At 49.0% G+C, this 14667-nt stretch overlaps 1 protein-coding gene across 9 annotated transcripts in view; it reads left to right on the plus strand.

The window, feature by feature from the left end:
* Window positions 1-14667, plus strand: part of BRD4 (bromodomain containing 4) — a 251052-nt gene that overhangs the window by 211204 nt on the left and 25181 nt on the right. For all 9 annotated transcript variants that reach the window (XM_048834229.2, XM_048834234.2, XM_048834237.2 and 6 more), the window contains 6 exons: window positions 1863-2378; window positions 5285-5397; window positions 5661-5820; window positions 6093-6223; window positions 13018-13229; window positions 14360-14579. In XM_048834229.2, the coding sequence (XP_048690186.2) occupies window positions 1863-2378; window positions 5285-5397; window positions 5661-5820; window positions 6093-6223; window positions 13018-13229; window positions 14360-14579 (1352 nt within the window). The remainder of the gene's footprint in view (window positions 1-1862; window positions 2379-5284; window positions 5398-5660; window positions 5821-6092; window positions 6224-13017; window positions 13230-14359; window positions 14580-14667) is intronic.

Consider the following 14667-nt stretch of genomic DNA (forward strand, 5'->3'; position numbering starts at 1 on the left):
ATGGTCATTAGCTCGTGGAATCCAGTCGAAACTGACTTCTATCCACGACATCTAGGAGTATCTGTTACACCTTCAGACATGGGGGCTTGCGCTTAGTCCAGTAGTTCTCAACCTGCGGGCCACTTGTGCCCCAGTCAGCACACAGTTGCAGCCCATGTGACATCCTCAGGGCCATACAGGTAATAAATATATATAGTGTGGATGCAGCCCACATAACACACAGAGACCTGCATATGCGGCCCACAATGGTAAATAGGTTCAATCCTTGAGGGGGCCGTTTGGGATCTGGAACAAAAATTGGGGATTGGACCTGCTTTGAGCAGGGGGTTGGACTAGATACCTCCTGAGGTCTCTTCCAAGCCTGGTATTCTATGATTCTATGATAAGACCACTGGCTTAGTCCATTGAAAGTGCATCTGGCAGCAATACTGGCATTTCATACCCTGTTCCGGGAAAATCAGTCTTCTCCAGTGTCCGTGTTAAGGGGGCTTCTTTGTCTATATCTTCCGGTACGAGAGCCAGTTCCCCTGCAGGACCTAAACACAGTCCTGGCAACTCTGATGGGTCATCCATTGTAGCCCCTATTATCTTGCTCCTTTTTGCTCGTGTCAGAAAACTGCTTTCCTGGTAGCAATAAGATCGGCAAGGAGACTGAGAGAGTTGCAGGCTCTGATGGCAGAACCTTCTTATATACAGTTCTCCAAAGACAAGGTAACTTTACAACCACGCCCCACATTTTTGTCTAAAGTGGTTTCTGTTTCATTGGAACCAGGTGTTGTATTTACTGGAGTTTTTTTTTTACTAAACTGCATTCATTTTTGGAGGCGCTGCATCTCCATACCTTAGATGTCAGGCAATGTCTAGCCTTTTATCTGGACAGAACTAAAATGTTTTGGGCCTCACCTCATTTGTTTGTGCCATATGCAGATTGCATGAAGGGTCAACTGGTCTCGTCACAGACCTCCAAATGGCTAACATCCTGCATTGACAGCAATGAAATAGCCTTGGCTACTCTCCTCAGTGTGTGTGAGCTCATTGTACGAGGATGCAAGCAATGTCCAGAGTGTTCCTTAGTGATCTTTCCATATTGGACGTTTCCAGGGCTGCTGTGTGGTCATTGATACGTATGTTCACGAACCATTACACCATCACCACATCTTCCAGGGCAGAAGCAAGCTTTGGTAGAGCTGTCTTGCAATCCTTGTTTTGGTAGACTCTGAGCCTTGCCTCCGGAGTGGGTGGGTGGGGGTGGTACTCCTTGTGATTCACCTAAGTGGAAAATAGAATACACAGCTGCATCTACTTGAAGAAGAAGAAATGGTTACTTAATGTACCTGTGGTTTTTCAAGATGTGATGCAATGTGTATTCTGCGACCCACTGTCCGTCCACTTTGCATCGGAGTCTAATGTCTGGGCATTCAGTGCAAAGAAACTGAGGGATGCTTGGGGTGGCGCCGCCTCATATAGCCAGGAGTAGGCCTATGGCCATGAGGCATGAGCACTGCCCCTCTACGTGTACTGCTAGGCAAATTTCTCCAGCTCCAGTGCTTTGGGCACACATACAAAGAGACATGGTTACAGTAAGTCATTGTTTCTTCTACAGCCCTGCATTTCCTAGTTGGCACCACATGGTCCCAGGCTTTGCAAGTCTGGGGATAACTTGATGTGTTAGAGAAGGATGTATGGTCACATGATTAAGAAACGGGGTTAGATGCCATGAGATCTGTGTTATGTTCCATGTGTATTCTGTGCGATGTAATGGCAGTCTAATAAGCAGAACAACTTGTGCAGTTTTGCTGTGGGGAGTTGTGCTCTTTCTTCTGTTGTATGTGATGCCATGTATTCCTGCTCTTTTTCCCCAGCTTTGCACAACGCTCTGCCTCAGCAGCCATCAAGACCCAGTAATCGAGCCGCAGCACTACCCCCTAAGCCTTCACGTCCTCCAGCAGCGTCACCAGCCATAAGCCAGCAGCCCATGCTCCCCCAGCCGCCTTTGCCTCAGCCTCCCCAGGTCCTCCTGGAGGATGAGGAGCCTCCCACGCCTCATCACAGCCTGCCTCTGAGCACCAGCCAGATGCAGCTCTACCTTCAACAGCTGCAGAAAGTGCAGCCGCAGACTCCTCTCCTCCCTTCAGTGAAGGTCCAGTCACAGCCTCAGCCACCCCTGCAGCCTCCTGCTCATCCCTCAGTACAACAGCTGCAGCAGCAGCAGCAGAGGCCGATGCACATGCAGCCCATGCAATTCCCTCCTCATATCCCTCAGCCTCAGCCACCTCCACAGCAGCATCCACCGCCGCAGCCGCAGCCAGCTAAACCTCAGCAAGTCATCCAGCACCACCCATCACCACGGCACCATAAGCCTGACCCCTATTCAACTGGTGAGTGCTGAAATTTCCCCTCTGAGTTCTTAACATCAGCGCAGCTACAATTAGTAACAAATTAAGGGCGTTGGATGCCTGGTTGGAATGTAAAGGAGTACTTGTGGCACCTTAAGTGAGCTGTAGCTCACGAAAGCTTATGCTCCAATAAATTTGTTAGTCCCTAAGGTGCCACAAGTACTCCTGTTCTTTTTGCGGATACAGACTAACACGGCTGCTACTCTGAAACTGGTTGGAATGTGATTGTTCCACAATCTTTTGAGCTTTGCAGATACTGGTGGTGAGTTGGCATCGGGCTTGGAGCACGGACAAGTCATCAAGAAACGTATTTAGTCTCGGAGGAATTCTTTAAATAACTTGATAGTCTAGTGAGGACTCTAAGCTTTTCTCCTGGGAGCTTAAATCTCAGTCCATGGGGAAAACCAACTATTGTAGGGCTCAAAGTTAGGAAACAGATTCTAACTGGCAATGCTGTGCCCTGTTAAGATTCATCCCATCCCCTTTCAGCATGGAAGTCTAGCCTGTCCTGAAATCAGGGTACAGTTGGTGAGCTCCATCTAGAAAAGAGGCTGTTTGCTCCCTTTGGCAGGATGTTTGGTTTGTGATTTTATAGTAATAGCATAAATCACCACCTCCCCAGGAACAGATCAGGCTTCCTGATTCTGTTTGGATTTGAAGTTCTCGTGTGCCGTTGGCAAGCATGTTGGGAAGTTCCCCATGAAAGGATCAAAAGTGCATGATTGCCAGTGTAGTATCTGGTAAAAGGAAATAAACTGAAGTTAAGGAGGATGACTGCTGTGTATTGTTTACTAGCCAAGCACTTTAAGTTGTCCCCTTGGGTAGTTTATTAGATGTTAAAATACAAATAGTTAGAATCTGGTGACAAGAGCCAGCATCTCCAGAATAGCCAAGCTAGCATTACCACACTAAACATGTACATGTATGCTAGCCCCCAGCAAGTGATCAGATGGCAAGCAGCCTTGCCAAAGTGCTTTCCCTGCCTTAATGACAGCCCTTCTGGGGTATGCTCCAGTGGACGCACCGCTGAAAAGGAAATAAAATGCCTGTGACTGCGTGAGTGATTCAACCCAGATTGGGCGGTGGAAAGTCTCAAGCGAAGTGCTCAGACTGGTCCCTGAGACATAGACAGAGCCTTGTCCCTCCTAGCTATGGGCAGATTTTAAACCCTTGTAAGATTATTTGAGCTGATGATGGTGTAGCCTAGTCTCCCTCATAGTGCCCTTGATCAAGAATATTTTCTCTACAATCTCTAACAAGCTTTGTTACAGGATAAGAGTGCATATGAAGATGGGTATTCATTTCTTGTGTGAAGGACAAATATATTTTTCTGTCTTAAATATTTAGCATGAATTCTTTTTGCTTCTCTTTACCGTTGTGTTGTTTTAGATATGTAATGACCCCTGGCTGTTGGGTGGAGTGCTATTTTCAGAATGTGCTTTTAATTTTTTCCTCCTATGCTAAACATTGAACTGTGTATGTAGGAGAAATAAGAGGAATGTGTCAGTGGCCTTCAGCCATCATACTTTGGGTTGTGACCTTCTCAGATGTCAATGGATTGAGCAGGATTTTGATGGGAGAGGAGAGGCCTCCAAAGAAAACCCAGGCATTGCAAAAAGTGTTACAGGTTATTTAGTGATTCAGGAGGTGGTTCTCTTTAGCACCAGGCTGGTGCCCTCAGCAGGGTGCTGCTGGAGGTGCTGTCTTTCCAATTAAATGTAAAACTGAGGCTCACTTTGGTTCATTAAAGATCTCTAGTTAGGGGTGTTTGTCGTGGTGCCTTGGTTAAATTCTAATTGGAATTACTACATCCTGCCTCTTTCAAACCCGCCCACCCCGGCCACCTGTAGTTTAAAATGAATGCCATAAACCATCATATAGGGTTTCTGAGAGTTGTTACAAGCGACGCCAGGGAGCTATAACAACAGAGGGCAGACAAATAAAGAAGGGTGCAGACAAGTGAAATTCAGTTGCTTCCCTCCCACCCATGAGGCAATCTGCTGAGCACCTCTCTAGTGCCTAGCGTGTTGGCTGAGTCCAGCCAGAGCCTGAAAAAGGAAAGCTCACTTCCCTTATAAATTTCAGTAAACATCAAATGAAATGGATGTCTCCAGGTGCTCCCTCAGTTCTCTGTGCCCTAAAGTGCATGTGTGATTCCTGAACAGAGATCTTGAGAGACTCTGGGGGCATAGAAATATAAGAGGAGAGTTTTAAAATAGTAAATGTTCAGTGATTCTCAAGTGTTCTGTGGTTCAGTGGAAGAAATTGCATAGAGGAGCTTACAAATTCTTTAAAATAGGAATGTATTTTGTATGGAGGTTTTCCATTCCTCAGAATGAAGTCCATAGGCTTCATGGCCAAATCCAAAGGGCAATCCAACAAAATCCTTTTCACTTGCCACTGCCCAGCCACCTACAGCCCTTGTGCGTTGTGAATGTGCCTGTGACAGCCATGGCACTGGCCTGACACTGGACTGTAAGAAGGCTGGTGGGAGGTTCCCCCTATCTCCATGCAAGTCTGCCAGGCTTATGGAGAGGAATAAACAGATGCAGCTAAGCGTATGGCTCTTTGTGTGCTGATCTGGGTGACAGAATCTTAAAGTTGCTCTGAATTAGGGCTTAGGGTTAGTGTGAATTAGTGGGGCAGTGCAGCCCATGTGACAGCCGGAAGTACTGAGGGGCAGGACTAGACTATGGAAACTGCCAAACTGGTGTGGAGTCTTCCTATGTTTGTAAGGTGTGCCTGGGTTAAATTCAACCTGCAGACGGTGTCAGTCCTGTGGAGCAGCATGCTGCTCGATCTGACTCAAGGACAAGTTCTCACCTCGGTTAATGTTTGGACAAGCGATAGTGATGACAGGTTAACTGACTGGTGCTGAATTGTTCCAGGTCACTTGAGAGAAGCGCCTTCCCCTCTCATGATGCATTCCCCACAGATGCCCCAGTTCCAGGGTCTGGGCCACCAGTCACCACCTCAGCAAAATATCCAGCCGAAAAAACAGGTAAAGGAAGGCATAATCTGAATGTGGGGTCCCAAAGGGCCTGCTCTCAAAGCACAGGGTTCCCAACCTGTGTTGGTAGCTTGGGCTCATGCCCACAACGGTGCACTCTCCATGAGCATGCATTAGAGGCTAGGCCAGCCCCATTGTGGGACACTCATGGTGGATTGTTCAGGATGTTACTGGCTCTGTGGATGTGGGATGGACTTCCATCAAGGAAGGTGTTTGGATGGTGACTGACCCATCTCAATGTGCTAACATGGCAGGAGCTCAGAGCACCCTCTGTCGTGCAATCCCAGCCCATGGCAGCAAAGGAAGAGAAGATGCATTCACCGGTCATCCGAAATGAAACATTCAGCCCCACGTTGCGACAGGAACCTCCCAAGCACCCAGAGAGCATCAAACCCCCTGCACATATCCAGCAAAGTAAGTTAGAGCCCCTGCGCTGTTAGTGTTGAAATGTGTGTTTTGGGTGTAACATGGGCTAGTCTGTTTCCCTTTGAAGGCTGAGATGGAGAAATGGACTGCTCATCACGGTGAAAGCCTGAGAGTCTACACCTCAGTCAATTGGCCTGCCCTCGATAGTGGGGAAGGAAGGGACAGGATCACTCCCTGAATGCTCTAGGAAACTCAGATACCCTGACAGCCTGCAGGAATGGTCTTTTGCCCTTACCGTGGTATATATATGTGTGTTTCAGGAACAGAAATGAAACCAATGGAGGGTGGGCGGCCTGTAATCAGACCCCCTGAGCAGAATGTGCCGCCACCTGGAGTACAGGACAAAGACAGACAAAAACAGGAACTGAAAACACCTGTCGCTCCTAAAAAGGTAACAATTCACCACACCTGGATGCAGTCAGTTTGGGGGAAGGGGTTATTTAGTCCTGCCTACACTCCAGCATTTGGTCTATATTCTTTTTTGCGAAAGGGGCACAGAAACTCTGAGCTACTAGAAGAGGCTGAACTCAGTGTAAAGCCCCTAAAAATTCGAGGCCAAAGTTGTCCCTTCTCTAACAGTTTGATCTACTCAGCTAGGTCCCCCATCCTCTTCTGCTTAGGACACAGGTTGTGGTGCCTCGAAGCGGACATGGCCTCATGTCTTATCCCAGATTGAGCAGACCTGTCCCTTCATGCCAGGGTGGGGCTCACCAGAGTAAACTAGTTTTAGTGCGCGTATGCTCGCTCTCTCTCTCCCCCCGCCTCGCCTCCCCTCCCCATCCGTGTTGGGGGGCGGGGAGGGAGGCAGCACTATTATCCTCACTACTTCATGAAGGTTTGGGCCCAATTTTTTAATGTTAAAGTGATTGTACAAGAGAATTTGGCCTGGCTGAGAGCTGTGAGGACTGATAGCTTCTATCTGCAGATCAGGAACAGCCTGGGCACAGCAAGGCAAGCATCTCCCACCTGTGTCACTGAGATGCAGCGGGAGGACTCCCTGTGTGTGGGAAGGGAGCTCAGTCTCTGTGACCCATTCAGCCCTACACTTCTGGCCACAAATGGGGGAAACGGATGTGGTGGTTTGACGATATGGGAACCAGGAGCTGTAAAGTGAGACTACCAACTCATTTCATACATGCCACTGTGAACAGCCTTCAGATGGTAACATCACCTTCTTCAAGTAATGGTCCCTATTTGTGTTCCACTGAGGGGTTAAGCATGCACACTGTGTGCCCAGAGTCGGAGAATTTGAAAGTAGTGTCTGTTGGTCCCTTCATGCGCCCTGGCTCACCTTGTGCTTCGTCCAAGGTATTAAAGGGAGGGGCTGACCAACCGTGACTCCAATTCTTCTCACTGCCGCATGGTGCAGGTCGGAACTTTCAGTGTCCTCCTCTCTGGTGCATCTTTAATAAAGATAGTTGTACATAGTTTTACCCAGGTTTATGGTAGTTTTACCAGTTTATTACCGTTTTTATTGCAGTTTTAGCACTTAGTTAAGATAAGATTGGGGTTTGTTTTTTTCTTCATACAACACCCTGCCTGGTACCTGTGTGCAGGTACTGGACTATGCCCAGGATTCTAGGCTTCAAACTCTGCGCCTCCTGCCCGCGCTTCTTCTCCATCAGTGATTAACCCAGTGCTGCGTCTACTGCTTGGGGGAAGCTCACATCACATTCAGGTTCAGTATTTGCCAGTCCTTTCCCAGCCACACCCAAAAAGGCCAGACCCTCCGCTTCCGAAAGCACCACATAGAGCTCGCCATGAGGTCTCACTCAGACCCAGGTAGGAAAACTCCCCCTGTATATCGGCCTGAATCAGTGAGGAACGCACACCTCCCATTACCACATCCAAAGCCTGTGGAGGCATCTAACTGGGAGATAAGGAAGCATACCATAAGCATGGTACTAAGTCTTGCTCAAAGTCAAAGAAAGTGGACGCTCCTTCCACGAGTTCGAGCCATGGGAATGGAATTCTCACTAAGTCTCATAGGCATGAGAAGAAGTCCCACAAGCAATGGAATCTGGTACTTCCAAGCACCTGTCCAACAGTACCGTCATCACCAACCCTCCACAAGACATGGGATCCTCCTGTTCTGGGAAAGTCCATGCCACCGGCACTGATAGCAGCCCAGGGAAAGGGTGCCTGTGATACCGGGGATATCTGGAATTGTACCTGAACCCCAGGACATGTTCGCCTTGCCAGACCCAGAGTCACCCCAGCCAGCCAGTCCTTCCACCTCTAGAGAGAGGATTTCTCCACCTCAGGACATTTCCCCAGAACAGGTCCTTTCACCATCCTCTCTGATGATCTACACCCTTCCGCCATTTCTGACAGTACCACCATTTGAACCAGTCTGCCTTCTCCTCCTCTGAAAAATAGGAACCAGGAGAGGAACCAATTATGTCCTGTCACCCCTACGTGTCTTCACAGAAACTACCACATCCATGGCAGCATCCTCCATTTCAATGACCTCAGAGCCATTGGTACCTCATACCGTGGGGGCCACCACAACCTTCCTCGGATCTGGCCTATTGGCTGTTACTAGGGACCGGGTCCCAATACCTCCCCTTAGAACCAGCCTGGTCCACGAGGGAACATTTTGCTTGCCTCCTGCTTAAAGTTTCCTTCTGGCAGACGCTTGGATCTGTTGGAGGAAGAGGAACACCTCAGTGCTGCCAGAATTAGTAAGTTTTCCCTCTTCATCTCCAGGTGAAGCAGTGACTGCAGCATCCCCTTCGCCTCTGGATGACTACAGGCAGTTTCAAGGAACTGTTGCAGAGATTCTCAAGGGAACTCCAGTTTCCACGGGAAGAAATCTAGAAACCTGGGACCAGCCACAATTGCACTGCCTATTACTGAGGCTATTCTGGAGCCTGCCAGGACCGCGTGGCACACCTCTCCCACATGTATGGCTACCCCAGAGGGGCCAAAAAGCATTACGTTCTTGCTAAGGGGTCTGAGTGTTGTGTATGTCCATCCCCCCGTCCCCTCCCCCTCCCACTTTTTTTTTTTTTTTTTTTTTTTTGCATCCTCCTCCAAACGCCCTAGTTGTCCAGGCAGTGACTGCACAAGCCAAGCAACAGCACCCTCAATCTATACCTGCTGATAAGGAAGGCCAACATTTGAACCTTTTGAGACACAAGATATTTGCCTCAGCTAGCCTTCAATTCTGTATCGCGAACTCTCAGGCATTACTAGTCAAGTGTGACTTCCTGAATTACAGCAAGTTCCAGGAATTTACTGATAGCCTGCCGCAACACGATTGGGCTCACTTTCAGGCACTTACTGAGGAAGGGAAGCTGATAGCCAGAATAGCCCTCCAGTCAGGGGTAGATGCAGCAGATACCTCTTTGCAGGGCCATGGCTGTGATCATAGTTATGCAGAGTGTGTCTTGGCTCCATTCCTCTGGTTTCCCGAGGGAGGTACGGAGCACTGTTGAAGACCTCGCTTTTGATGAATCCCATCCTTTTAACCAAAAGACAGATTAATCGCTGCATTCCCTCAAGGACTCCAGAGCCACCCTTCACTCGCTGGGCATCTACGCTCCTGCCCCCAACCTCAAATTCCACCAGCGCTATAGGTCCCCCACAATTTTGCCTTCAAAGACCACCTGAGCCTCCAAGGAAGCATCAAAAGACTCCGCTACCTCGCCCCCTCCTGGGCCTCCTTTGCAAGCTTCAGCATCACAGCTAAAACTTCCAACCAAGAAGTATTTCTGACACAAGCCCCAACAACTATGCCTGACACCTCACAAACACACTCCCCCCATTGGGGTCATTTAGCACTCTTTTCTCATGGTTGGAGTGCGATGATAATAGACAAATAGGTGTCGAACAGCATCCACCAGGGCTATACGAGTTCGTCGAATTACCTCCTCCAAGACCGCCCTCCCTGTCCCTCTTCAGGGACCATCCTCACAACTGCATTCTCACCCAAGTGGTGAACTCATTACAACAGGAAGCAGTAGAACACACACACAGAGAATACCGGGGAACAGGGTTTTACTCAACTTACTTCTTGATACCCAAGAAGAAAGGCGGGTGGAGACCAGTCCTCAATCTCCAACATCTGTCGGTTCCTTCACAAGCTCAAGTTTTCAGTGGTCATGCTGGCAGCAATTATCCTATCCTTAGAAAAGGGCCATGTGGTTTACGGTTCTCGATACGAAAGTTGCTTATTTTCACATTGATATCCATCCATCCCACAGATGTTTCCTGAGATTCATAGTGGGCACCCACTATTTCCAGTGCAGGGTGCTCCCTTTCAGAATAGCCACTGCTCCAAGTCTTCACCAAAGTTTTTTCCATCTTTGCAGCCTTTGTCAGACATTAGACTGGCTTTAATTGCACGATCCAGACAAGAAGCCCAAGCATCAACCTCCATGTTGCTCAACTTCCTTTCATCCCTTGGAGTCATCATCAACGTTGAGAAATCAATCCTAGACCCCACACAGTCTCTGAACTTTTCAGGAGCTATCATCAGTTCGGCCACAGTACAGGCCTACTTACTGAAAGACAGGTTCCAGACAGTGAAATCTCATCATAACTAGCATCATGAGCAATCATGTACCAGCCAGGACTTTCCTGTCCCTCCTGGGCCACGTGGCTTTGCGTACATACGTGACCCCATTTGCACAACTCCACCTTTGCTGCCTTCAGACGTGGCTCCAGTATGTTTACTCACCAAACTGTCATTCCCTGGATTTCATGCTGGCATCCCTCCGATTGTGGTCAGAGCCATGTCATGTATGCATGCGGGTTCCCTTCCTTCCCTCCTACCAGACAAGAAGATCATCACCAATGCATCCCCAATAGGCTGAAGAGCCCACATGGATGAGCACATGACACAGGGCACGTGGTCTCCCCAAGAATCCAGGGTGCACATGAATATCCTGGAACTCCGAGCTGTAAGAAAGGTATGCCAGTCCTTTCTTCTGTTTCATTCACTCCTGTCATGGTCTCATCATGTCAGACAACGCTACTGCTGTTTTCTGTATTAACAAACGGGAATAAGATTGGCCTCTCTCTCTCTGGACTTGGTGCATCAATCACCAGATCTCTTGTCTGCAGGCTATCATCCAGGAACACAGAATGTAGTCTCAGACTCTATCAGCAAACGTTTTGCAATTGACCACGAGAGGGAACGTCACAATTCAGTAGTACACAGCATCTTCACCTGATGGAGGACCCTGACCAGACATCTATTCACATCACAAACAAACAGCAAATGTATCACATACTGCTCCAGAGAAGGCCTCAGTCACCACTCTCAGGGTGATGCTCTCCTGCTTCCTTGGTCAGACCAAATCAACTACGCCTTCTCTCCTCTCCTCTACCTTTCCTGCCTCAGGTACTGCACAAGATCCAACAAGACAGAGTGATCGTCGCCTGCTGGCCCAGGCAATTCCAGTTTCCCAATCTCCTCCACATAGTCATTCTGTCCACCAATTCCCCTCCACAACTTCCCCAATCTCCTGACCCAGTACAACAGCGAGATCAGGCATCCCAATCCACGTGCACTCCACCTCAGAACATGGTATTTGGATGGGCATTTGCTTTAGCATGCACATGCTCTCCTGCTGTGCAAGACATCCTCTCCAGCAGCAGGAAGGGGTCCACTAGGCAATGTTACTGAGCCAAATGGAAACGTTTCTCATCTTGGGTCCAACAAAAAGTACTTCTGCCTGAACTGATGGGGATCCCCCCAATCCTGGATTATGTTCTGTCCTTGAAGTCGTCAGCTCTTGCCTCAACTCTTTGAGAGTCCACCTGACGGCAATTAGCACGTTGCACCGTCTTTACACACCCACTAACCACTAGGTTTTGGAAAGGCCTCATCACAACCTCTCCCACCCAAATGATCACACCCCAATGGTTACATGAATCTAGTTCTCTCTATGCTAACAAAACCACACTTTGAACTGTTACCATCGTGCTCTATGTCCCTCCTTTCCATGAAAGTTGCTTTCCTTGTTGCTATCACTTCTGCGAGAAGGTTGGTGAACTTGAAGCTATGATAGAGGATCCGCCTTTTATAGTGTTTGAGAAGGATCCTTTCCCTACGTCTCGACCCAAGGTTTTATCAAAGGTGGTCTCCCAGTTTCACATCAGTCAGTCTATTCACTTAACTGTTTTCTTCCTGAAACCACACACATCTGCAGAGGAACATCAACTCCATTCTCTCGATGTCTGACAAGCTCTGGCCTGTTGCTTGCGAGCACAAAACCAATCAGGAACTCCCCTATGCTGTATATGTTATAGTAGCCGAAAGACTCGGGGGACAAGTCATCTCCACCGAGAGGATCTCTAAATGGATTTTGGGTTGCATTTGGGTTGCACTCTGCTACCAACTGTCAGGCCGACCTATCTCCACAGCATTGCAGGCTAACTCCACGAGAGCTCAGGCTTCGACCATGGACTCCCTTCAGTTAGGGACAATGTAGAGCGGCCACCTGGAGTTCTTACACACCTTTGCAGCACACTATCTTAGTGTAGGACTCAGCAGCAGATATCTCCTTGGGCATGCCTGTTCTCCACACAACCATTCCTTCCTCATCCTTGCACCCTCTTCCGACTTAAGTACTGCTTGTTAATCACCACCAGTGGAATAGTAGGGATCATCACTCGAAGAAGAGGTTACTTGCCTGTAATTGGAGGTTCTTTGAGATGCGTGGTCCCTATCTGTATTCCACTTCCCACCCTCCTTCCTTTCTCCTACGGATCTGTCTGATTCGCATTGGAGAAGGAACTGGTGACATGGTCCGGTTCACATCAGCCTTTATCACCTTGGCTGGAAGCTCAAGGTGAACACAGGCGCATGCACTGACCGATGCACACTAATTTCAAATGCTCCGACTGCAGGTGCATGGTTCGCATGCGTAACCCCTCTGGGAATACAAATAGGGACCACGCATCTCGAAGAACCTCCAGTTATAGGTAAGTAACCTCCTCTTTCAGTAACTGTCAGTCTGTGCTGGATTGAAACAGGTCACAAGTGCTGAAGGTTCCCTTCAGCAAATGATTTTGGGGGAGTTCTGTGGCCTCTTACTAAGAACTTAACCATAATGCCTAGCACTAAGGTTCATGCCAGACTCCTGCTACTGTGTGCTGTTAATATTAGCTGGGAGGCTATGTCTGCTAGTTATGGCCCAGTTCATCACTAATGGTGCCTTCTTGACTTCACAGGATCTGAAAATAAAGAACATGGGCTCGTGGGCAAGCTTGGTCCAGAAACCCCTCACGACTCCGTCCTCCACAGCAAAGTCCTCCAGCGACAGCTTTGAGCATTTCAAGAGGGCAGCGCGGGAGAAGGAGGAGCGGGAGAAGGCGCTCAAGGCTCAGGCAGAACAGGTGGAAAAGGAGAAGGAGCGGCTGAGGCGGGAGCAGGAGAGGATGAGGTGAGAGGCCTGCACATCTGTATTTCATTGCTCCTAAAGCTTGTCTCTCTAGGGTACCAAGGTGCTGTGAATGGGGCTATGTCCCCATGGGGGAAAATCACTTCTGCTTTTTGCTTCACTTGTCAGCTTGGTGTCTTGGAGCCACTGCTGATACTTTGGGAAAAGATAGGTTTTGCAGCAGGATCAACCAGAAGATGGTGAGGGTAGGGTTGTCTCCACTGCCCTTTTGAGGGGTATACCAGACATGGCCCTGTTGTCCAGGCCACCTTTTCTCTAGCTCCCTCGGGTTATACCTCGGCTCTGTTAGCCTAGACGTGTGGCAGCACTTACATGCTGCAGTGCAGGGACTCTGAACATAATCAGTGTGTGTAATATAGCCACCGTTTCCCTGGTGGGCTCACGAGGAGATGGGCTCCTTGCCCACACAAGAGCCAGTGCAAGTTGTAGAGCTCCCGCATCATACTCTATTCCCAGTTCATACCACTGAGGTATCTGGGTGTGCCACTGGATAACAGCTGCTGTTTCCTCCTCCTTAAGCTGACTAACAGTACTGTTAAGCAAGAAGCAATATGAGCAAGAATCTCTCTCTGCTAAGCACTTCCCATTCCACAGTGTGGGTGTTGCAAAATGGGCGGCTTGACTATGCAACAAACTCCACAGGGAGAAACCCCTTAGCTGCCCATTCTCCAACTGGGATCCTCAAGGAGCGCTTGCTGGGGGAGATGGCTGGACATATGGTGCTGGCTGCTCTTCCTCGTTTCCAGCTGCTACCTGGCATTAAAAATGTAATACATTGAGTCCTTTCCTCAGAGACTTCACTATGTCAGTGATTGCTGGAGTTCCCGCAGGAAGGTTATGGGATCACAGTGGGGAAGGGAGGCATCCATGAGAAGCTCTAAGATATGGGTCACACTAGGAACAAGTTTGAAACAGCCAAATCTGAGACATCCCTTCCCACTCTAGAAGGGTGTTTCCTCAAATAGTCCTTCATCACAGCAATGATGAGCCAGCCCTGGGTGTGGAAGAAGGACCCAGCAGTACCCCCATAGAGCTGTATTAGAAACTGCCATGATGCCTTATGTGGTTGCACAAAGCACCCCACCATTCTAATGACACTCGGGTCTTGGCAGGAGTCGTGATGATGAGGATGCCCTGGAGCAAGCTCGCAGAGTTCAGGAAGAAGTCCGAAGACGCCAGGAGCAGCAGCACCAGCAGCAGCAGCAGCAGGTGTCAGCTGCAGCCTCTGCGCCCCAAGCACAGAGCTCTCAGCCACAGTCCTCTCAGTCTATGCTGGATCAGCAGAGAGAGATGGCCAGAAAACGGGAGCAGGAGCGAAGGCGCAGAGAGGCGGTGAGTGGTGGGGGGATATTGGGCACTCTGATGTGGGGCTCTTTGAGGCAGATGTTCCGGCAATGAGCTGAGTGACAGAGCATCACTC

The sequence above is a fragment of the Caretta caretta genome, chromosome 20 (genome assembly GCF_965140235.1).
Source record: "Caretta caretta isolate rCarCar2 chromosome 20, rCarCar1.hap1, whole genome shotgun sequence".
Lineage (NCBI taxonomy): Eukaryota > Metazoa > Chordata > Testudines > Cheloniidae > Caretta > Caretta caretta.